General features: G+C 43.6%; 2 protein-coding genes across 3 annotated transcripts in view; one reads left to right on the top strand and one right to left on the bottom strand.

Annotated features, from left to right (window-relative positions):
* The window catches only part of DYNC2LI1 (dynein cytoplasmic 2 light intermediate chain 1), a 26,640-nt gene extending 16,222 nt beyond the window's left edge, over positions 1-10,418 (top strand). Inside the window, exons 11-15 of one of the 2 annotated variants that reach the window (XR_002827154.1) lie at positions 1,402-1,499; positions 1,902-1,994; positions 7,206-7,313; positions 9,625-9,976; positions 10,173-10,418. Coding sequence is in view for 1 of the 2 variants with exons in the window: in XM_014447772.2 (XP_014303258.1) it covers positions 1,402-1,499; positions 1,902-1,994; positions 7,206-7,268 (254 nt within the window). In the remaining variant the exon portion in view is untranslated. Of the gene's footprint in view, positions 1-1,401; positions 1,500-1,901; positions 1,995-7,205; positions 7,314-9,624; positions 10,084-10,172 lie in introns of those variants that run through there. The other variant, XM_014447772.2, reaches the window with a different exon arrangement.
* Positions 10,281-25,506, bottom strand: ABCG5 (ATP binding cassette subfamily G member 5). The gene is made up of 13 exons (XM_006083413.3): positions 25,361-25,506; positions 24,643-24,764; positions 21,546-21,682; positions 21,380-21,478; positions 19,321-19,453; positions 17,486-17,625; positions 16,651-16,780; positions 15,770-15,983; positions 15,488-15,693; positions 14,337-14,475; positions 12,720-12,905; positions 11,878-11,990; positions 10,281-10,642 (listed from the first exon to the last, which is right to left on the bottom strand). The coding sequence occupies exons 1-13, from the start codon at positions 25,504-25,506 to the stop codon at positions 10,449-10,451; spliced, it is 1,959 nt and encodes a 652-aa protein (XP_006083475.1). The 3' UTR covers positions 10,281-10,448.

Below are 25,506 nucleotides of genomic sequence, written 5' to 3'. Positions count from 1 at the left end.
GTGATGTAAAATGGTACAGCCAGTCTTGAAAACAGTTTGACAGCTTCTTATAAAACTAAGCATGCAGCTACCATTTGACCTAGAAATTGCACTACTAGGCATTTATCCTAGAGAAATGAAAACTTGCATTCACATAAAATCTGTACAAGAATGTTCATAGCAGCTTTATTGATAATAGCCAAAAATTAGAAACTACCCAAATGTCATTCAACAGGTGAGTGAATAAGCAAACTGTGGTACATTTATACCATAGAATACTACTCAGCAATAAAAAGGAACAAACTATTGATACACAGAATTTGGATGTATCCCCATGGAGTTATACTGAATGATAAGAGACAATCAGAAAAGGCTACATACACTACAACTCTATTTATATAAAATTTTTAGAATGAGAGAATTACAAATGGAGGAAAGATTAATAAATATCAGAGGTTAGGGACAAGACTATGGGTGAAGAGGTAGGAGGAGAGAGGTTGGGAAGGAGGTGAGTGTGATTACAATTTTAGTGAACAACATAGATGCTGAAACATAATGAAAAAATCTCAGGTTATAGATTGAAAAGTATGAAAAAGTGTCCCAAAATTTTTTTAAATTTCCAAATTAAATTATGCAAGCAATACATAAAGGCCTTCTCCTTATAAAACATTAAAATATAACATAAAAGGATCAAGTTTGGTCTGTATCTTTCCAGACCACTTTCTATATATGTGTATGTGGTATAAAAATGTTTTAATTTAATGGTATTATTCTATATCATTTTGAAATGTGTCTCTTTCACTCAATATGCCTTAATGGTTTTTCAGTATTATGCTATATATAGATTTGTTTGGTATTTTGACTGCTGGATAGTATTACACAGTAATTTAGTTTATGCTTCTTCTATGGATGGACATTTTGGTAGTGGCCAGTTTTCCACTAATATAAATGATGCTGTAGTGTGAAATCTTTAATACATGTATGCAGATGTTTTAGGGTAAACACCAAAAACTAGAATTGCTTATTAATAGGGCATGACCTTTTTTAGTACTTTAATGGTATTTAGCAGCGCCAAATTACCCTCCAAATGAGCTGTTCCAATTTCTCTCTAACCAGCAACACATAAGAGTATTTGTTTTCTTGCAAATTCACATGCACGTGAGAATATCAATCTTATATTTTTGCTGAGCAGCAATTGAAGTGTAGGGAAAGAGAATTACAGTTTACTTATTATTGTCTCCTCTTCTTCTAGAACTGGAACCTGGCTTGCTACACTGGGTTGGGGTAAATTTTAATTGTGACTGTAATAGGAAGATGGACACAAGTGATCTAAGATTTATACTGTTTTTAGTGTCATCAGTTACTGATAGAGTTTGAATGTTTTAATCAATGCAGTCATTGGAGCAAACCTTCCAATTTCAGGGTCTCCTCCTGTTCCTGATAATGACATTGGGAAGTTTCATGCCCGTTCGCCAATGGAGTTGTGGAAAAAAGTGTATGAAAAGCTCTTTCCACCAAAGGTACCTATTTCTGGTTCTTTTAAAGCAGGAATTCTTACCACTATTTAATGGTTACTGGGAAATGTCCAATGGGTTTATTATGACAACTTTGTTTTCAACTCTCATGCTCAGAAATTAAACAGTCACTTAAAATCCATTGTATGTGAGACACTGTGGGGTTAAAAGGTGGGTTATGACACAGTTCTTGCTCCACTTTGAAACAGCTCTCTGGCTATTAGACAAGGGAGACACAATCATCTGAAAGGAGAAGAAGGAAAAAGGACCTGGTGGAATTTGACATGGCCCTCAGTGGTGATGATAAAAGATCATAGCCTACATGGCTGGCTGAGGAAAGGACGTGGATTGTGAGTCAGATGGTGTGGGGTTATGGGCATGAAATGATTTGAAATATTGTAATTTCAGAGTATCGACACACTAAAAGATATCAAGGACCCTGCAAAAGACCCCCAGTATGCTGAAAGTGAAGTTGATGAAATGAGAATTCAGAAGGATCAGGTATTACCCGAAACATTTATTTCACTTTGAATTATCACAAAAATACCTGTAGACTTCTATACATTTTTCTCAATTTACTTACTTAATGGTTTTTTTACTTTATAATTATGTAATAGTACATCTTCACTATAGAAAAGTTAAAAGTCTGATATGAATCAAGAAGGAATTAAAAATCACCTATCACTCTACCACCCAGAGATAACCTTGTTTACATATCCTTTTTGGATTTTTCAGTTTATGGTGGCTAGTGATTCTTACTTTGCTGCTGGGAAATGCTTTTATAATATTCTTTTGTTTGTGAGATTATTTAAAAGAGCTTGTTTTTTATTAGGACATTCAGGCATACCTATACTTTCTTGTACCAGAATAATTAACTACTGCCTAATCTGAAAGCACACAAACATAACTGACAAAATCCATGATCTCTCAGGAACGTGGTTCAAGCATTCCACATGTGCCAAGATAGCACTGTTTATTGTATACAAATCTGATGTGAGGATGCAAAACTGGGTAAACTTATCATGGCCCTATACTTATATTTTCCCAGATCACCGTTTAGTTTGATAAAATGAGACAGTGTGTGGAATCTGACCTTGTATAATAAGTAAGCTTATGTATAGTAAACACTATAAATTGAATGTCCTGACAACCTCTCGGGGGGGATTTGTAGAGCTGTGTAACTTAGGCATTGTCTCAAGGATAACCTGAACACAACCATCCACTGGGTATTCTTCTCAGCATTAAGCAATACATTGAACTTAGATATAGTCCCGAAGACTTTTGAAAGTATGACATGAATATTTAGAGGGATTGTAGCTGTAGCAAAGTAAGAGGCATGTTACAATCCCTATCAAAATTCCAATGGCATATTCAGAAATAGACCAAACAGTACTAAAATTTATATGGAACTACAAAGACCCAGAATAGCTAAAGCAATCTTGAAAAAGAACACAGCTGGAGTCACCATGCTTCCTGATTTTAACTATATTAGGAAGATTTAATAATGAAAACAGTATGGTATTGACATAAAGACAGGCACATAGATCGATGGAACAAATAAACCCATGTATATATGTAAATTAATTTATGACAGAGGAGCCAAGAATATACAATGGGAGAAAAGACAATCTCTTCAATAAATAATCTTGGGAAAATTGGATAGCCACATGCAAAGGAATGAAACTGGATCACTATCTTACACCATACAGAAAAATCAACTTAAAATAGACTAAAGCCTTGACTATAAGACCTGGAACTATAAAACTCCTAGAAACAACATAGACAGTAAGCTCCTTGACATTGTGACACTAATTCAAAAAGATATATGTACCCCCCATGTTCACTGCAGCACTATACAATAACCAAGACATGGAAACAACTTAAGTACTCATTGACAGATGAATGGATAAAGACACACACACACACACACACACACACACACACACACACAGAGGAATATTACTCAGCCATAAAAAAGAAGGAAATATTGCCATTTGTGACAACATGGATGTATCTTGAGGGTATATGTCAGACAGAGAAAGACAACTACCATATGATCTGACTTATATGTGGAATCTAAACAACAGCAACAAAAAACCGAGCTTGTAGATAACAGAGAACAGACTGGTGGTTGCCAGAGGAGGGGTAGGTGATAGACCAAAGGAGTGAAGGGAGTAAAAAAGAACAAACTTCCAGTTATAAAATAAATCATGGCAACATACAGCTTGCGAGTATAGTTAATAATATTGTGTTGCATATTGGAAAGTTGCTAAGAGAGTTGATCTTAAAAGTTCTCATCACAAGAAAAAAATTCTATAACTATTTGTTGACAAATGTTGACTTATAGTGGTGATCACCTCACAATATATACAAATATTGAATCATTATGTTGGACACCTAAAATTTATATAATGTTGTATGTCAGTTATACCTCAATTTCAAAAAGTGAGGGGCATGTTGTAAGAAAAGTAAAATGACCTTGAGTAACTCCTATTATGTGTATATCTTGGCTATAGAGATTAGTTGGAAGTCATCCCTGAATTAATATTTACCTAGAAGTCAATGACTAACTGCCATTGTTGATAAGAGTATTTGTTTATCGTGCATAATGACCTTTTATTACATAAGTATTGTTAAAGGGCTAGGGTATTTCTGAGTATCATGAGTTTTCACAGTCAAATCCATCTCTCTAACTGACCTAAAACCATAAGAATTTTTAGTGGAACTGGAAAGCAGTCCTACAATACCTATGTCAGTGTTCACTCAACTCTTGTACCACACCGATACCTCACTAAATTCTGTATTCTCCCTAAACATGTATCAGTGTGGGTGTGTGTTTAAAATATAGGCCTACTGATTATAAGCAAGTCGATTTTTGGAAGCAGGGACTAGCCCTGGCTGGTATAGCTTGGTTGGTTGGACATGGTCCCGTGAACCAAAAGGGTGCCGGTTCCATTCCCAGTCAGGGCACATGCCTTGTTTGTACGTTTGATACCCAGTGAGGGGTGTGCGGGATGTTTCTCTCTCACATCAATGTTTCTCTCTTTCTTTCTCCCTTCCTCTCTAAAAATCAATTTTAAAATATTTTTTAAAAAGAATTGCAGTGTAAAGAAAACCCTCTTACTTGGCTATTCCTTTAAACTATTATCACATTATTTTGAGCTCACATGATAGCAGTACTGAAGGGCCCAGTGGACATGGTGCATTCCGTGTCATACTAGTTAGTTATTCTTTATCTTCCCTCTGGCGTGGCCTGTATGACCAGCCCATTCTTCTAAGTTTGCTGACTGCAGAAGGGACATACTACTAGAAAGAATCCCAAAGCGATGCCCAGTAATTGTTGTGGCTTATTTTATGAGTTAACAATCTTTGAAACCATAAGTGGTAGATAACTGGTGAACTGAATTAACTTCATTAGAAAAAATAAAGCATGCTGTAAAGACTACTTTGGAGTTATTAGTATAAAACTTCTTCCAAAGTCTTATATAGTTTTGAAACTTGGAACATTTAAATTTTAATGACTTAGACTATAGCTATGAATGAGGTAGTCTGTAATTTTTCTGAAAATGAGAATAGGATTTTTCCATTTACAGCAACTATGAACTTTAATTATGTTAGTCAAAGGGCAGTGATTGCCTTATCTTGCAGAGTAACCACTTTTTGCTTATCTGAAATAATATTTTACTCTGTACAGTTAGACATTGAGCAACAGGCAAGAGGCTAGGAGAAGGCATTCCTGGAGATGGTCCCTTTTGCATGTTGATGGTCTCACTCAGGATTTCCACTCTCACTAAATTTATCTTTATTTTGTGAATTGTAATAGTTACAAAATAGTCTCAAGTTGTAAAGTACAGCAAATGGAATTTAGTCAATAATCTTATATAATAAAAGCCTAATATACTGTCTGGTCATCTGGTCATCCGTTCAACCAATCAAAGCATAATATGCTAATGATATGCTAAGGCCACTCAACCACTTACTATGACGTGCCTGACCACCAGGGGGCAGACGCTCCGACTGGTAGATTAGTTTACTGCTAGGGTCCAGCCGATGGGGGACTGAGCGAGACAGGCTGGGCACGCCCTGGAGCCCTCCCACGGTCCTTCCCTAGTTGGTCAACCTCCCGCATCCCTCCCTGGCCCTGATCGTGCACCACTGGTGTCCCTCGGCCTGGCCTATGCCCTCTCGCAATCTGGGACCCCTCGGGGGATGTCAGAGAGCCAGTTTTGGCCTGATCCTGCAGGGTGCATGAATCGTGCACCAGGCCTCTAGTATTGTAATAACTATGTATAGTGCCAGGTGGTATTGGAAATATTGGGGGAATCACTTCATATAGGATGTGATTATCTAACTACTACACTGTATACCTGAAATGAAAACAAAATAATATTGAATGTAAACTATAATTGAAAAATGCAATTTTAAAAAGAGTAACATATACTCATTATGAAAAAAAATCCAAAGATTTACAAGTATATATAATGGAAAATGGAAGTGTTCTGCTCTCTCTCCATCTACTTGCTGTTTTCACATGTGACTGCCATCCTTTTTGCTGGCTGGCTGTAAAGCCACGTGTGAGTGAGTGCTGGTGTGTGTAATCAGCCTTTACTGGGAGATCATCTTAACCAGCAGTCACCAACCTTTTGGACCTCATAGGACCACCAGTGGTCCGTGGATCACCAGTTGGTGACTGCTGCTCCAAAGGTTTCCTCTAATCTGTTTCCAGTTGTGTGTCAATATACACAGTGCAGTGAATATCTTTCTGCTTATACCCTTGTGCTCTTCTATACTATCCTATAGGATAAATTTCTTAAGGCAGAATTGTGGGTTAAAAGATCTATATGTTGCCCTGACCGGTTTGGCTCAGTGGATAGAGCGTCGGCCTGCGGACTGAAGGGTCCCAGGTTCGATTCCGGTCAAGGGCATGCACCTTGGTTGCGGGCACATCCGCAGTAGGGAGTGTGCAAGAGGCAGCTGATCGATGCTTCTCTCTCATTGATGATTCTAACTCTCTATCCCTCTCCCTTCCTCTCTGTAAAAAATCAATAATATATATATATTTTTTAAAAGATCTATACATTTTAAATATTGATACTTAGCTAACTTCAAGCAGGTTTTTTTTAAAAAAATATATTTTATTAATTTTTTACAGAGAGGAAGGGAGAGAGATAGAGAGTATGAAACATCGATGAGAGAGAAACATCGACCAGCTGCCTCCTGCACATCTCTTACTGGGGATGTGCCCGCAACCCAGGTACATGCCCTTGACTGGAATCGAACCCGGGACCCTTCAGTCCGCAGGCTGACGCTCTATCCACTGAGCCAAACCGGTTTCGGCTCAAGCAGGTTTTAACAAGAGTTGAATAGTGAACAATTAAAAATAAGGTCACTTTTCAATACTTAATATATGACAAATACTTTATTTTATTAATTGAATGAACTTATATACTATATAGAATATAATTTTGTCTGAAACTTTATTAAATTCATCTCTAAGTGCTGCTTACGCTACCCAGAAACTCCAAAGGCTACATTCTAGTAAATAAATACTAAGTATAATCATTTACAAAATAATTGTCAAGAAATTTTGAGAATAATAAAGCTGTAAAGGATACATTGTTATATCAAAAACTGCTAAGGGAGTTTTAAGATGCCTAGTTTAATTGTTAAAGTTGATTTGTTAAAGTACTATAATGTATATTTTTGTTTTAGGAACTGGAACAGTACAAAAAAAGTTCTTCCAAGTCTTGGAAACAAATTGAGCTGGATTCTTGAACCTAACTCAGCTACAGTGTATTTATTTCCCAAATACTGGTACAAGTAAGATTATTTTATTGATATTAGGTCATTAATGAATTCATTCTTGTGTTATTAATAAATCCTATATAATAAGAGTATAATATGCTAAGTGTCCAACTAATTGGTCGACCGCTTGACCAGTTGCTATGAAGCACACTGACCACCGGAGGGCAGACGCTCCAACCTGTAGGTTAGCTTGCTACTGGGGTCCAGCCGATGGTGACTGAGCAAGAGGGCCAGACATGCCCTGGATCCCTCCTGTGGTCCCTCCCTGGCCAGCCAGCTCCCATTGGCCCTGATCGGGACTGGGTGAGATGGCCCCGATCGCCTGATTGCTGGCCAGGCCAAAGGACCCTACCCATGCATGTGTACTGGGTCTCTAGTAATATTAATAATAGCTCATTAATAAACTAGCTGTTGTGGTAATAAATGAAGAAAGTTAAGACATGTAATACTTTAAACAATTTTTTAAAAAAGGAAGATGTATAATTTGCTAAAGGAAAAGTGCATTTCTTGTATTAGTGCCACCCCAGGATATTTATCTTTGAAAAGGGGAAAAAATTGTATTAACTATGTGTAGTATTTTTTTAAGTAAAAAGAATCTTCTATTACCTACCTCTACCATGGTTAAGTAAACATATCCTTGGTTCAGCATTGATAAGTTTGTGCTTACGTGTTTTCAGGAATATGAAAGCAAGAGCATGTAGTAACAGTTATGAATAAGCTTAAGTGCTCATATTAGACACATTCCTCCTCTAAGGAGTTCTCAGCTGTGGCTGGTAGGAAACGGGAATTGGGTTCACTTTCACAAGCACCTAATGTTACTCTAATGGTGAGGCACAAAAAGCACCCGTAGTACTTATTTAAAATGCACATTCCTGAGCCCCACACCCAGAAATACAGAGTCAGTGAGTCTGGAACGGGGCTCGGGAAACTGCATTTTTTATCAGCACCTCCAGTGATTCTGACATATGTTAAGTATAACTTTTTGAAGAACAGGCAGTTTTAAGGAGATGTTGTCAATAAACAGACCAAAACTTGATGACTTGGTAATAACCAAGATTATTTCCAAGGTAGGATAGCTTATAAGAAGCCTCAATCTTATAGGTTCATGTACCTGCTACCCACGTTCAATTTAGAGTAAGTATAATTGCTGTTACCAATCAGGAAAGTTCTTTTACTTTGTGTTCTTCCATTTCCACTGTAAAATATGTTGACCCTACCATGCCATGCACCCAGCTTCAAATAAGCACCCCTACTAACCACAAGAACACCAAGGCTGAGGAGCAGCATCTGAGTGCACAGCAAGCTGCCTGATTACTGTCATGAAATAAGACGTCCTAAACTAGCTGCAGTACGCAAGGCTCCAGCACTGTGGGGAGCAGGTTTGCAGCATGGCTCCAAGGAACCTCAGCTGAAGGAGCTGACAGGTGCTGGGCCTGGGTGCTGTGGAGAAAGGACTCCCTTTAAATTAACAGTGAACGTGATGCTCTCAGAAACACCACTGACTTGGTGAGAAGAAACAGCTCATTCCACAATAGTAATAGGAGCTTTTATTATATAATTTGATTTTCTTATACATCATGTCCATTTTTGACTTAAGACACAAACTGTCACATCGTGAAAGTCACTATGCTTCTCAGAGATGGTATCGCTAACATTTAATAGCTTGAAGTCACGTGCTATGTCAATTTTCCCAGTGTTTCTGAGCTAGAATGAAATTCATCTGCATATGAATAGAAAATGTTTCCACTTACATTGTGCACCCATATCTTTAGTAAGTTGAAATCAGTGATTTCTAAAGAGGTTCCTGTGGAACTCTCTTTGAACTACTTTAATAGATTATCATCTCCAGAATTGTCTATAATTGATGTGACATATATAATCTGTGAGGCATTATGTAACTATTACACCATAATCATCAGTGTCAAAGACCTTTTATAAAAATTGACAGTACGATTCTGGTAATTCACCAATGTCTCCAGATCCTTAAATACTGTTCTAAGAAATAGAATTTTACTGTGGTTTCCTTAATGAAATGATCTTTCCTACAATAATGTGAGACATTTCAAATGCTATAATTTATCATTCTTTACAAGTTGGGTCATAGTAACTGAACAAGTTCTTGTGCTTTCTAAGATATTCTCACTCAGAGTTACCATGGTAACATTGAGACAGTTTTATTTCAGACTTATACATGAATTTCTTGAAGATCAATCAGAAAGATAGTCATTTCGTATATACCATTTATATACAAACTATGTACAACATTCGATCCCTAAAAATATATAATATAGGTGTTTGTATTCATCAGCATTCTTTCTCTTTACAGCTCATGAACTCCCAGTGTGTAACCCTATTCTTCTGAGTGTAAATGTTGTGTCCGTTGAGCATCTTGTCTACATGGACTTTCAATAATAGCTGCTCCCCAACCTTGAAGATGTCATTTCTCAGTGCAAACACTTTATCTAATAATATTTACTTTTAATTGTATAAGTAAACTAAGCGGAAGTGAAAATAGCCAGCTAATCTTTAAAAACATTACAAGAGGTGTGCCTGATGTGCTGTGTTCTCAGTTCAGCCATTCCTGCAGTTTCTCATTGTAACCCTCCATAAAATCACTGAGTGCTCTGGACCAGTGGTCTTCATCCAGCATCTGTCCACCATCCTCTCGATGTCATCAGGTAACTCAGAACCCTCACGTGGACATGTACACATAACTATGAGTTTTTAAATAACAATGAAAACATTCTTACCCAATTCTGCATGATGCTTTGCTTTAACCACTCCCTTTTCTGCTAACTATTCAGGATTCTTTTTACTGAATCCTTTAGCAAACGTAAGCATAATTTTTTAACCGACCTGTTTTTCTCTCTAAAGCAAAGAAAACAAATAGTACAGTCTCCATAACTTTATGAAGTATTATTATCTACATTTTGGACTGGCTTAGTCACAATTTCTAAATACCACATGTCCCTACAACTTGGAATAGCATTCAAGCCCTCATGGATCCAAGAGCACAAAAGGAGTCTTAATGGTTTAAAAGACTTCAGATGTACTGTCAAGACAGAAACAGGAGGCATTCTTATTTCAGACATTCAATACAGCCAGGCACCTCTAGGAGCTTCAGTTCCATTCTCACAGCAACGTGCTTTACTATCTGCTAATGAGATGATCCCGCACTTTAAACACAACTGTTCCTAGGAGGACAAGAGCTGGAATAAACGCATACAGGATCAGGAAGTCTGCTGTGAATCGGGATGTTGCACCCGGGCTGATTCTCTCAATGAATTGGAGTCCTTGATTGAAGGCACACATTGGATTAGCTGTCACAGAACCATTTGAGCTGCCTGCCAGGGAAAAGATCGACATTGTGAGATATGGGCATTTGGTAAATACTTGGTGATTAAGAAGTAATTTCGTGCCCTAGCCGGCTTGGCTCAGTGGATAGAGCATCAGCCTGCAGACTGAAGGCTCCCAGGTTCGATTCCGGCCAACGGCACATGCCTGGGTTGCAGGCTCAATCCCCAGTAGGGGGTGTGCAGGAAGCAGCCGATCAGTGATTCTCTCTCATCAGTGATGTTTCTATCTATCTATCCTTCTCCCTTCCTCCCTGAAATCAATAAAGAAATATTTTTTAAAAAAAAGTAATTTCGTAAGCAAGTATTTACCAAATGCCCACTAAGTGCTTAGCACCCTGCTAAGTACCCTTCTTCATGAGACACACAGACATTTGACACAGCCCTGGAATCATTATTAGATGAAGCAATAATGAGTGTTCTGGGCCTTGGCTCCATTTGAAGTTGGAAATTGATTTGTTTCCGTTTGGGGTATATATTCATTGCCATAGCACTGGTAAAAATCATAATCACTTAGGATCACTTAGCACTGAATATCCAAAGATTTCTGCTGTTCTCACCTAAAGATATTTAAAACAACTATGACATTCTGCCCTGTTCTTTAGTTGCCTTCAGAGAATGGCCTGGATTTCCAATGGCCAGGGGGACCTTGTTAGGCTCCCACTGCCCTCTCATGGGGTGGGGGATGGCCTTTTGCCAAAAATGGCTTTACTCGGCTCTATACTATGGACATTTGGGGAATAAGAAGCCACTGCACCCAGCTTCAACCAGCTGGTAGAAACTGATTCCATCAGAATATGCTAGAGTTTACTTCAGTGCATCAGGTCTGTCATTATCTATCATCTATCTATCAGAGAGAGAGAGAGAGAGAGAGAGAGAGAGAGAGAGAGAGAACATCAATTTGTTGAACTTATTCATTCATTCTTTGGTTGATTCTTATGTGTACCCTGATGAAGGATCAAACCCAAAACCTTGGTTTATCGGGACAATGCTCTAACCAACTGAGTTACCCAAGCTTAAACTATTGACCTTTGACAGGTGTCTAACTTGACCACTGCTTATTTCTTTTTAAAAACCAAAGAAAATGTTACTAAGCTTTTATTTCAAAACAAAGTTTTAAGTCTATTATTACAAAACATATCTTTTATTTTAAAAGTGCATTTCCCTCCAGAAATTGCTTCCTCAGAGTGACATGTATAAATAATATTCCAAAATAAAATACTTACCACAAGTGAAATTCCGTCCATAGAATTCATTGACTACAAGAATCTCAGAGCAGTATTTTTGGAATGTAAAATAAGTGAAGATTTTAAAAGGAATGGGCATTTCTTCTATGTTCCTTAAGAAAAAAAGAGAGAGAGATGAAATTCAGTAGGCTCTGGGAATAGTCTGACCAAATGAAAGACAGGCAACCCTTATTTTATGCTACTTTTCTTTCTTTTTTATTTATATTTATATTTATTTTTTTCTTGGTTATAAAATGATGCCTGTCTGGTATGGAAAATTCACAAAATATAGGAATCCTTTCCTATATTTTGTGAAAGAATGACATATAAAAATATGTCACCCAGAGCTAATTACTGTTAACTTTTGTTGTGTGTCCTAGTTCTGATGCTTTCTTGCAGTCTGTGATCCCATAGGCTCTTTTCTTACCTGCCTCTTCTTACTTCCTAAAAGAAAGTGAGGGCTGAGCACTGGAATAGAGACTCACCAATGCAGAAGCAGAAATGAACTAAATGTGCGCTATTTAGCTTGTAACATAGGCTGTGGGTTTTTCTGGATTGTTTTTCTTCCTGTTATAATAGTTTATTACATGTGAATCATATTGATAACGTGCCTAAATTGTCAGTTCCTGATTCTCTGTGTGAAGACATCTTATTGAACAAATACTGAACAGTTTAAAGTCTACACAATAATGGTTAGCAAGCACTATACATACCCCAGTCTATAAGGTGTTATCTTTAACTAGTGTCACATAGCTCTTCTCTGGAATTTCTTAATAATAATCACTATCAGGTGATCATTAACAAGTCATACAATCTAATTCTTTTGACTTGTGGTAGCTTACCTTACGAATCCGGAACCCACCAGCACCCCAGCAATGCAGAGCAGAGCCACTATACTGTTGACCACATTTGGGTTTTGGACCATTCCAAGTAGCACGAGAGTTAGAAATTCCCCAATTAAGTGGGGGGCCAGGAGAGCAGCAGAGAAATATCCAAATCTGGCAACCTCGGGGTACAAGCCCAGAGTCCTAAAAACACACAAGGTTTTTAGTTTCTCTCCAAGCGTTATCATTTAAGAAAAATACCATGCTTGCCTTCTATAAACGAGTTCTTGGTGGTTAGTGGTAGAGAAGAGTTTGCAGGGCAAATAAAACTCCCCTTTGAAAGGCCTTTTGGGAACAGAGCCAACATTGAGACCATTTATTGCCAGTTGTCTCTGTTGGCTCCAGCTCAATGACAGCTACCTTTTCCCTTTCACGGCTCCTTCAGCTCTCAGAGGAAGAGTCACAGCCAACTACAATGAGTAGGGGTACTGGACTCTCCTGGCTTCTCCACAAATAACCACGTTCTGCCTTGCTAGCACCCCTCCTACCCAAGCTAGCCGCCTACCCTAATGCTGGGGCTCACCCAACCTCTCCCACGTCCCATTATCAAATCCACTGCAGCCCCTCAGCCTGGCATTCAGCACCTCCCCTACTGGGCTGTATGGCCAGCAGTCAGATTTTCCAAGACTTCTCCCAACCCTTCATTCCCCACAGTGCAACTGAAATTTCTCTGTGTTTTTGCTTCTGAACCTACGCCCCTGCTACTCCTTCCCCTGTTAGGCCCTTGTTCCTGATTCCATCTGTTGAAATGCTGCTGTCTCTCAAATTCTCCTCCATAAAACCTCCAAGAGCCCCTCCCCCCACCCAACCAAGTAGATTCTTGGTCTCATCTGTAATTAACTTGGGATGATGGAAGTGAGATGGGGAAGGCCACTGTGCCTCAGTTTCCTTGCCTACAAACAAGGATAATTATATCACCTTTATAGAATGGTTGCAAGGATTACATGAAATAATATATTTAAAGCTCTCAGTGCCTGTCATAAAGCAAGTGCTCGATATGTTAGCTATTACTATTATTATTATTATTATTATTATACTAGAGGCCCGGTGCATGAAATTCATGCATGAGTAGGGTCCCTAGGCCTGGCTGGCAACCAGGGCCAATCAGGGCCTTCTGGCTGCCGGCTGGGGCCTCCCTTTCCTGGCTGCCAGCCGCCAGCCAGGGCCTTCCTTCGTTCTGCGCCGCCCCCTGGTGGTCAGCGCACATCATAGCTAGCGATATAACTCCTGGTCTCGTGGTCGAACTTCCTTGTAAAACTAATCTTAAACTTTCTTGAATTAAACTTATTTGAAGATTTGCTTATGTCCATACCCCATTATTTGAAACACTTCAGGGCCAGATATGTTGTGGTATGTGGCAATTTACAAATTTCAGGAAGGTTTTACACTGTATAGTCCACACTTGCTGCAGTGGGATCTGGGACTCCACCGGTCATCAAGCACGTTAATATTCCTACTAAACAGCAGTGCCGATGGGAAACTACAAAGAAACTCAGGGTTCTCTACCCTGGAGCTCCCCCTCTCCGGGTCCCACTGGCTGGCTGGACCCACAGGAGGTCGGCGCACACCCCTTACCAGTAGCTCACGCTGCTGAAGATCACGGTGGCAATGACGCTGAAGGGGAGGACGTGCAGCACATAGGCCAGCAGCATCTGCCACTTCTGGTACAGGCCGTCCTGGCTCTCCTGATCACTGACCGCTCGCAGCACAGGAACTGGGCACGGAAGGCAGGTTGCAGAACAGTCGGTCACCACACAGCTGAGGGAGGGCGGGCTAGCCCAAGCTGCGCTTGAGGTCTGCTGGAGCTGGACAGTGAGGACCAGCTGGGCTCTCAAGTCAGCGACAGAGGGGAGCTGCCATCCAGGGAGTTATGATTAACTCCACCCTAGAAATCTACACTCTATCTGAATTACAGTGCGGTTGCAAATTTGTCATAATGTATTTCCTTCTCCTAATGTGGGGGAAGGGGTGTCACCAATTCAAGAATACGATTGCAAAAGGGGCACAAATGAGTGATGCGAGCCACTCTGTCCTCTCTTTGTGCAGGACCTTGGCACAGAGCATCAAGCAACTAGGGCAGTGATGGCGAACCTTTTGAGCTTGGCGTGTCAGCATTTTGAAAAACCCTAACTTAACTCTGGTGCCGTGTCACATAGAGAAATTTTTTGATATTTGCAACCATAGTAAAACAAAGACTTATATTTTTGATATTTATTTTATATATTTAAATGCCATTTAACAAAGAAAAATCAACCAAAAAAATGAGTTCGTGTGTCACCTCTGACACGCGTGTCATAGGTTCGCCATCACTGAACTAGGTATTGTTTCCGAATTCCCACTGACTTTGAAAATTAGGTCCTAAAATGGGCTTCAAGAAGAAGGTAACAGCACAAAGTTGGCCAGGTACCTGGGCCCCCTGGACTGCACATCCTAATGGCCAAGATAGGACACCAGGGATAACCTTTCCAAACCTTGCCCATCAGTACCTCATACTTTATGTTTCCCTGGATCCTCAGGGACCCTCAGACATGCACTTGGTCATACACTAAGGGTGAGTAGCTCAGTAGTTGCTTTTCCCCAGAGAGAGAATCTGGTATTTCCCCAGAGAAATACCCTGATAATGGTGGAGTCTTGCAAAGTGACAGCGGGAGATGGGAGATATTCAGGGAGAGAGGAGCTCCCCCCTCCCCCAGCTCTAGGGCGCACCTCCTGGGCATGGCACTTACACAGAGTCACTGCGTTGAGCATGCCTGTGTATGGCATGGCACCCACAAACTGGTACAGGAGACCCACGCGGTCCTGGAAAGCACCTTTGAGCACATCGTTCTGGACCCGTACAAGGAAGAAAATGACGAACAAACCCATGATCAGATTCTGAACCAGACGCATAACCACTGCCAGCTTATTTCTCATTAAGTTTCTCGTCACTCTCCTGAAAGACAACCCCGTTTTAATTCCTGTTCTTTTGTTGGTGGATAGAAGCACCTAAAATGGGGTGAGTCTCTTACCTCAAAAGAACACACAGTTTAGAAAGAGTTCCAGGGGAGTCTCTGGTTTTGAAAGGAACCATTGGTAATGTTCTCAGGTGTTTTGTTCTTTCGATATTCTCCAAGGTTTTGTGATAAATTGCTGATTCTCTGTAGGCAGATCCAATCGATTGGACTCTCTTGTAGGTTTCCATTTCCCGTTCTTTGCTTTGGGTATCCACTGATGTCAGATCCACTAAAATATTTTCCCCAAAGAAATAACCCATGTGTTTTTAAATGCACATATTTACACAATGGCTAATAATCTAGGTTTCATCATTGGTCTAGGACTGTGATCGGCCAACTGCGGCTCGCGAGCCACATGTGGCTCTTTGGCCCCTTGAGTGTGGCTCTTCCTAAGCCTTAGGAGTACCCTAATTACGTTAATAACAATGTACCTACCTATATAGTTTAAATTTAAAAAATTTGGCTCTCAAAAGAAACTTCAGTCATTGTACTATTGATATTTGGCTTTGTTGACTAATGAGTTTGCCGACCATTGAGTACTATCAATACTTCATCCCGCCAGAATAACACCTGTTGATAATGCCCACCTTTAAAATCAGAATGTGTTAAAACTACCACCAGGGCCATAAGGACCCCACGGGGACTGTATGGGAGAATTCAGAAGCTCAGCTCATTTTTCTCTGACCAAGAAGGCATGCCCCAATTTAAAAGAGATTCCCCCATTTCATTCTGATAGGTTATGGCAAGTTCACTGACCCAGACAAATTAATTTCTTGACGATTAAAAACACCAAAACAAATGCAAAAATAAAATCCAGCAGTGCTGGTGTCATCCAGGCAGAAATCTGAGATGATAAAGTCATTTCTCATGGTGGGGACTGTGATTGAAAAACTTACTATAGAAATCAAAAGGGTTTGAATGTTCGGGACAAGGGTAGCCACAGCCACTGAAGAACTCAAGCATTTCCACCGGTGTCCCGCAGAAAACCAGCTCTCCGAAGCTCAGAATGGCGATTCTGTCAAAGAGCTGATTGGACAACAGACGGTATTAGTGTGTAATCAAGTTAGCACACCCTTATGAGAAAAGCTGCAAGCAGTCCGTCCTTCGATGACCTCAGCCATGCATCAGTATTCTTACTGCATCCCAGGAAGACACGCAAAATGCACCCCCTGTTCTTCTGGGCGTGGGTGCCCCTGAGCATCCAGCCTGTGCCCAGCATCACGTCTGGGCCTGATCAATGGACCTGAGTTTGAGTCTCAGTCGAGCCACTGAGTGAGTGAGTGACCTTGGACAAAATATATTTTTTTAATCTTAGATCCTCATCTATAAAAGGCAAATAATAGATCCCTAAAAGGGTCCTTGGAGGATAAATTGAGATTTTGGGGAAAAAACTGTGATTTGGTGGGAAAAACAAACAGTCTTTGAAGCCAACTGGACTTCCAATTCCAGTTTCTTATTAACTGTGTGACCGTGGCTCAATGTTGTATCGTTTCTAAGTCTCACTCTTCTCTGTAAGGCGGAAAGACTGACATGCACCTCACGGTTGTGTGGATTAAATGAGCAGGTGCTGAAGGCAGTGAGCTTCCCTCTGCCCTTCCCATATCAGGAGCTACTGGCTCCAGCTGCTCTGGTTGGCGAGTACTAACTAACCTCTACCCCGTAACCTCAGTACAACACACACATGCACCACCTTGGACGAGCTGAGCAGGAACAAGAGACGTGCCCCCGCACCTGGAAGAGCTCGGAGCGGGGCTGGTGGATGGTGAGGATCACGATGCGGTCCCTGCGGGCCAGCTCTGCCAGGAGGACGACGATCTGGTTTGCAGTCATGCAGTCCAGGCCTGTCGTCGGCTCATCAAACAGCATGATCGCTGCCGGCAAAGAAGGGGCAGACGTCAGAGTCACTCAGCATTTGGACCGTTCCAGCTGTTTCACCCCATCCGATCCGTGCACGGTGAGAAGCACCTGCATGCAAGCTGCCTTTCAGCCCGAGCCCGGGAGAAAGGACCCGGCCTAGGAGGCCCTAACTCCCAGCTCCCGAGCCTCACTCGCACATGGTTCTATGGACCATTGGGCCCCAACTGGGGGACCTGAGAGGACAGGGCTGGCAGGCTGGCACCATGTAGTTTTAAAAGGCTACTTCAAACACAACCGAATTTCATGCCCTGCACTTTTCAACACTAATAAGGTCTTTGCACTGCAAAAAACCTCAAACCCATAAAACCAGGTTTGAAGTGGCTTTTTTTGTTTGTTTGTTAATCCTTACCCAAGGATATTTTTCCATTGATTTTTAGAGAGAGTGGAAGAGAGAGGGAAAGACAGAGAGAAACATCGATGTGAGAGAAACACATCGATTGGTTGCCTCCTGCCCGGGGCCGGGCCGGGGAGGAGCCTGTAACCTAGGTACATGCCCTTGACCGGAATTGAACCCGGGACTCCTCAGTCTGCAGGCCGATGCTCCATCCATTGAGCCAAACCGGCCAGGGCGTGTTTGGCTTTTTAAGAGAATTTAACTGTCACTTATTTATACCCCAAAAGTGGCAAGGGCTCTTAAGAGCATCTCTCTTCTTTGCCTTCAGTGACCTGGCACCATCGGGAGGGCAGGCAGTCATGGTCTCCCCGGTGAGAAAAATATCCAGAGGCACCGTGTCCTCTTCCAGGTTTCTGCAGAGGCGCAGTCTCCCCAGGTGATGGGGAGAGTGACCAAACCAGGCAGGGGGGCCAGGTGACAAGCTACCCATCTTGATAGCCCTTCCCTCAACACAATCACTTTTAAGTGTATCCCTCCACATCCTGCTTTAATTCCTGCCATTTCATAAATACTTCCAGTCACACCAAAGCTCATGGCTTACCCAGCAGACACAGTGGTACTGCTCCTGGAGGAAGTGCGGGTGCACAGGACAGGATCCCCGAACATCAAAACACAAGTGAGGCCCTAACCAGTGGTCGGCAAACTGTGGCTCTTTGCCCCCTTGAGTGTGGCTCTTCCATAAAATACCGACTTCTGCGCATGGGCCACGAAGTTTCAATTGCACTGTACGTGTGCCCGCTCGTTATATTTTGTGGAAGAGCCACACTGAAGGGGCCAAAGAGCCGCATGTGGCTCGTGAGCCGCAGTTTGCCGACCACTGCCCTAACCGGTTTGGCTCAGTGGATAGAGCGTCGACCTGTGGACTGAAGGGTCCCAGGTTCGATTCCGGTCAAGGGCATGTAGCTTGGTTGCGGGCACATCCCCAGTGGAGGGTGTGCAAGAGGCAGCTGATCGATGTTTCTCTCTCATCGATGTTTCTAACTCTCTATCCCTGCCCCTTTCTCTCTGTAAAAAATCAATAAAATGAAAAAAATAAAAAATAAAACACAAGTGAGTGCTTCTGAGTCCAAGAGCTGTTTGGAACTTGGATGAGGAAAGAGTATCAGGAACTACATAGGACTTTCAAGAAAACTGGGTCTTTGGTTTGAAAAACCTGTGCAAACCCCTTTGCAAATGGAGACCGTGGAGAAAGGGCCTCATATGAAGAAAGGGCTTGACGTGGAAGACACCCGGGAGCAGTTCGTGTCCCACTTACTGGGATCCTGGAGGAGCTGGGCTGCGATGGAGACCCGCCGCCGCTCGCCAGTGGAGATTCCCCCGAAGTTGTAGTTGCCGATCAGTTGGTCGGCCACGTGGCTCAGACTCAGCTCGGCCATGACGGCCTCCACCTGTGGGGGACAGAGCCCAGGAAGGCTGGTCACTGCGGAGCGGCTGTTCCCACTCTCAGCCAGAGGGTGGCGCAGGAGAGGCCACACGCTTCCCTGAGTGCTCCGGCCACTTTCAGCCTCACCACCCATCACAGTAAAATCCAACTTGGTTCTAATCACAACATAATACATGCGGCTGATTAAAATAAACAAGATGAATTGTCTTTTAAAAAGTCCTTAGAGCAACAACAACAGCTTCCCTTTGCTCCCGAGAAATTCCCCAGGAAACGGTGGAGATGTCACTGGACGCCTGCTTTCGGATGCTGCAGGCAGTCCAACCCACACAGAAAAGTCCCCCAAAGGCACAGTCCCAGCACAGCTTGTTCTTTTAATGTTTGGTTTTCAAAACTCTATTAGGTTTTTAAAATCCTATTTGGTCTGAAATAAACCTGATTTCCCTTATGTAACCCAAATAAGACCTGTGGTCCCCTGTGGTCCAATCTCAGCGTGGTTTTGCATCAAAGAACTAGAATCCAGCTATCGAAAGTCATTAAAAGTAATGCCAATCTTTCCTTGAATCTCTGTAAGGACTTAAAAGGAGACAGCTTATAAACCACAGCCACACTTCTTAACATGTCTTCTCCCCCAGTTCTCCTCAGTCTACTTATCTTACACCCTGCAGCTCCCTGAAACCTCTCCTTACTCCGAATTCTCAACTCCCCACAACAACTAAAAAGATTCCTTACTGACTCTCTAATCACAAGGTTGTTGCTTTTTCCTCCCTCTCCTTTCTCCCTGAGCGTAGCCCCTCTCCACAGACCCTCCAAAGATCTCCAGCTCTGGCTCTCCCCGTACCAAGCCCCCCTCCCTGTAGCGGCCCTGGGCAAAGCAGAAAGGACGAACTGAGAACAGCGATTTATATGGTAGTGAGCTTTGTTCCCATACACCTCTAATGAAAAAAGAGAGCACTGCATTAAAAAAAAAAACAAAAACAATAACCAAACAAACTAGATTGGAGTAAAAGGGGCAGTGTTCCGGAGGACACAGGGGTGGGATCAACAGCGTAGATGGAGCTTTGACCAAAAGAAGGAACAATCTAAACAGATACAAAGCAGTAGAGGGAGGTGAAACATGCATAAATAAACCAGCATGTTCTGTTTTTTCAGACTGTTTTTAAAATTCCGTGTGTATGGCACACTCACCCTGTGGAGAGCGGTTACTGTGTTTTGACAGGTTCAAGCCTCGGACTGATGAGAGGGCACAGTCCTCTCATGGCCACGTGCAAGTCCCAGCTTGGAGGGCAGAGCCCTCCCAGCACAATGATAGCCAACAGCTGTAGTTGTAAGCTTGAACCTATGGTCCGAACACGTGGCCCCACGTGCCTGAGTGATGTGGGCTTGATAGAGTTCAGGTGCATGTAATTGAGTAGGATCAAAACCCACAGACTGTTGTAAACATCTTGACCACGCCCTTACTTTGCCTCGTGGAATCTGGCTATTAAAATAAAGACATGGCTTGTAGTCCGTGGTGCTGTCGCTAGCTCTCCATCAGAGAGGACAGCGTCCCACCTAGACCCAGCTTTTACTCTCTTGTTTGTCTTTTCTAAATCCTTAACTGCCCCCTCCCAGGTTCACCCTTGGCCGTGCTGGTGTGGCACATAGGGCGCCCAATGTGGGGCTGAGTATGCCATGGCCGTGCAGGCTCGCCACATCACCCCACACCTCAATTAGGACATGAAATGCTCAAAGCCACGTGGGACCAGCGGCTGCCACACTGGGCCGTGCAGGTCTAGACTCAAAAAAGGCTGTGGAGAGGAAAGAGGGGGGAATGGAGGGAAGAGTGGGTGCAAAGCCAGTGGGGGTGAGCCCCTGGGTGCCCCTGCTGGGGGGCCTGGGAAGCCCTGGCCCCAAGCCCGGGCTGCTGGGCAGGTGGACAGGCGGCACCCACCTTCTTCTGGATGAAGGCCCGGGAGGCCCCGCGGATGGCCAGCAGTGCCGTGTAGACCAGCGTCTCGCGCACCGTGAGGCTGCTCAGCAGAGTGTCGCTCTGCGGGAGAGGAGGCATCAGTGTGGCCCCCGACCACGTTGCCCGGGCCGGGCGGGGACGCGCTCACCTGCAGGACGTAGGAGAAGCAGTCCTGGAACTGGTCCCTGCGCAGCGCCTGGCCGTTCACGCACACCTCCCCGAGCAAGGTCCCCTGGCGCCGCAGCCTCCCGGACATGGCATCCAGCAGCGTGGTTTTCCCGGAGCCTGGGGGCGAGCAGAGAAGGTCCTGGAGGAAGCCCCGCCTCGGGGCACCCAGGAGCTTCCCAGAGCCTTGGGGACCAGTCAGGGTCCAGCCTGACTTGTTCTCTCCTGAGCCTCCTAAGGCAAACTCTGGTGGCACCAATGAGCCTTTCCTGCTTGTCGCCTGAGTGACAGGAGGCTCAGCCATTTCCCTCATCCTGGTCTTCGCCTGTTTATCTGCTTTTAAAGCCGGTTCCCACTGAAAGGACAATATACGTTCAAAATAAAAGGAAAGCCAGGATTTTGGGAAACACTTGGTCCTAAGACATCTGAATTTCTTTTTGTGGCCCCCTGGGGTCGTCAGGTGGTTCCTAAAAGTAGGGGACACTGCCTGGAACCCGCTAATCAAGTGTGTCCTGGGGACCAGCAACATCAGCATCGCCTGGGCACTTAGCGGGCAGACTCTCAGGCCCTGCTCACAGCCGCTGAATCAGATGCTGCTTTTTAACAAGCTCCCTGGGTAAATCCCAGGCATATTAGCGTTTGAAAAGCACTAGTTTATCGAGTCCTCCGGTTCTGCGGGGTATAAACAGCCTTGGGCCTAACCCAGCAGGCTGTTGCTCAGAACTTCCCGCTGGAGAGCTGGAGTGGACAAGCTGCCTGGATGGGATGGCTTGTGCAACCCTAAAGTGAAGATCTTTTGTTCAAATATTTGTAAGGAAACTGCTTGTTGCTTTGGGGGGATACAAAGATAAAGAAGCCACACTCCCTCCCTGGCCGGTTTGGCTCATTGGATAGAGCGTCGGCCTGCGCACTGAAGGGTCCCAGGTTCGATTCCGGTCAAGGGCACGTACCTTGGTTGCGGGCACATCCCCAGTGGGAGGTGTGTAGGAGGCAGCTGATCGATGTTTCTAACTCTCTATCCCTCTCCCTTTCTCTCTGTAAAAAATCAGTAAAATATATTTTTTTAAAAAAAGAAGCCACACTTCCATAGAGTCATCCTCTTTTCTACCTCAGGACTGACCAAGCTCAGAATTAGCCCCAACCTGTTTGGGTAGACGTCAATGTGGGGAGAGAGGACAGTGATTGCAAAGAAACAAAGGTGACTTAATAGGGCTGTCTTTCAAGATGTGCCCTGAAGTGTCCCAGTCACCTTATTGGACCGTGTATGTGGATATCTAGCTGGAAGCCTCCCTGGCCTTACAGTTCTGGGGTCCAATCTCAGTTCTGACAGAAGCTCTGAATCCAGGAGCCTGGATGCCAGTCCCATCACTGCATCGAAACTGGCCTCCCTACAGTCGGTCATCAAGGCGACTTCCTTGTGCCAAACACAGAGGGCATTTTCCCGTATGTTGCACAATACTGTGAACACAGGATGTCCCCAAAAATGTAAACACACTGTAACAGCTGATAGCTCAATTTTCAAAATTAAGTGTATTTTAATAAACACTGCCTTTATAGTTATTCAAAGTGTGTGTATACATTTTTGGGGGACACCCTAGATATTTGATCCCACTGAACTGTGCACTTAAAAATGATTAAGATGTGAAATTTTCCAATATGTATATTTTATTATAATAAAAAAGGGAAAAAGAAACCAAAAAAGGTTAATGCCATACGGGGCAATAAAACCATGACCTTTGGGGTTATCTTGTCTAAAAGGACAGAAATCGTTTGTAACTAGTCTGCTGCGAGGGAACAGGCAGCACAGAATCTACGTCCTAATCGATAGCAAATAATGAGTGAAATACAGTTACCTTTCCCTGGAGTGTTGGGTGACCCTAGGCCAGCCGTGGGCAAACTATGGCCCGCGGGCCGGATTCGTCCACAAAATAACACGTGTGGGCGCGCACGTACAGTGTGATTGAAACTTTGTGGCCACACTCAAGGGGCCAAAGAGCCGCATGTGGCTCGTGAGCCGCAGTTTGCCGACCACTGCCCTAGGCAAACTTGTACTTGACCATTCTTTAGTGAGACTTTGAACACCTAAGCCATCTTGTGCCTCACTAATAAAGATTTGATAAATAATGCTGCTGTAGATAAAACACCGATGAAATAACGTCATTTTATGAAACACTAAGAGTAATGCATAACATTGATTCATTTGCTTATTTATTGATTCAACAAGTATTTATTAAGCACTTACTATGTGCCCAGCCCTGTTCTAGTTGTTGAAGATAGAGCAGGAAGATAGGGAGAGACCTCCCACTCCTGTGGAACTCGCATCTACTGCGAATCCATGTTCAGCGTAAAAAGATGGACACTGTCGTAGAACCACGATTAGGGATCATCAGAAACCAGCCCATGAGCCCCAGACCCAGAACCCCACCCATGTCCTCCTGAGATGTGCATGAAGCATAATATTGGCCTGTGGGACACGCCTCTGAGAAGGTGGGTTCAATTCCTGGCTGTGTGCTACATGCCACCCGTTTTTATCCTACACAAGGAAGGCAACGAGTAACAAGTTATTATAGAAACAACAGCTTTTGTTCTTTTTCAAGAAGTATGTTATAATTATTAAAAGAAAATTTAGCACAGCTAGTGTGGCTCAGTGGTTGAGCATCAACCTATGAACCAGGAGGCCATGGTTCGATTCCCGGTCAGGGCATATGCCCGGGTTGCAGGCTCAATCCCCGGGGGGTGGGGGGGCCATGAAGGAGGCAGACGATCAATAATTCTCTCTCATCATTGGTGTTTCTATCTCTCTCTCCCTCTACCTTCCTCTCTGAGACCAATAAAAATACATTTAAAAAAAAGAAATATGAATTAACCTACATGTTAGGCAGGACTTTTTCAAGGATCTTTCTAAATGTCTCACAATAGTACCAGGTTGCTTGCATTCACAGTCAGACATGTCATTAGATTTCATTCCAATATCAAGCCTATTGGGAACGCTGCTACAACTTAAACCTGTTTCCTCATTATGGAGTTCAAGTCAAGCCACGCAGCCTTTTCTGAATCCTCAGCGAGAGTTTAGAGCTTACCTGAGCTCCCCAAGATGCACATGATCTGCCCGCTCTCCACGTACAAGGAGACATCTTTGAGGATCTGCCTGTTCCACCGCTGCCGACGAGATGCGATGTCCCACCAGGGCCCGACGCGGTAGCTTTAAAGGAAATCCCACGAGGGAAAAGCAGAGTGGGGTCTTAGAAGGGGCCACACTTTGTCCCCCAGCACTGATGCCAGTTATGTCTGGACACGTCGCTAAGCGTGCTTCAGCCTCAGTGTCCTCCTCTGCGGACCCTGGCAAGTAGCGGCCGAGGGTCACCTCTGGAAAGCACCCGCCGGCCGCTGCTCCGCGCTCCAGCTCTCTGGCCGGCTGGGAGGTGGCAAGCAGGACAATGCTTATCCCTTCAGTTGACCCTGCATTTTTTCACCAGTCTTTATTGCACCTCCTGTTGCAAGCACCCCAATCCCCAAGCCCTCTCCGTCCACATCAAACAGATCGTACACAAGGGGGACACATGGGAAGGGGCAAGGGGCACAGGGGCACGAGGCCGGGCACAGCTGCCGTGTTCGGCGTAGCTGCCAGGTCCTCTGTGGCACGAGGAGGGGCCGTGCACCCTTGTTCCTCCTTTTTCACTGGCAGCCCTTCCCTCCCTTCTCTCCACCTCGATCCACTGAAGAGGGGGCCAAAGCCTCCAAACATGCCCCCTATCAGTGAGAAGCCTGCACAGGGGTGAGTAGGCGTCGCCTGCTTACCTGACGCTGTAGGAGACGTGGAAGACGCCCAGGCTGTGCCGAGACTCTGATGCAGCTGCAGGAACCCCCTCCGAGGAGCCCCGGGGGCCTTTGCTTAGTTGGAGTCCTGAGGGCCCCACAGGGCTCAAGGATGGGAGTTCACTCAT

This window comes from Myotis lucifugus, unplaced genomic scaffold, assembly GCF_000147115.1.
Source record: "Myotis lucifugus unplaced genomic scaffold, Myoluc2.0 scaffold_6, whole genome shotgun sequence".
NCBI classification, from domain to species: domain Eukaryota; kingdom Metazoa; phylum Chordata; class Mammalia; order Chiroptera; family Vespertilionidae; genus Myotis; species Myotis lucifugus.
Note: the sequence above shows the minus strand (reverse complement) of the source record. Positions and strands in the feature narration are given on the sequence as shown.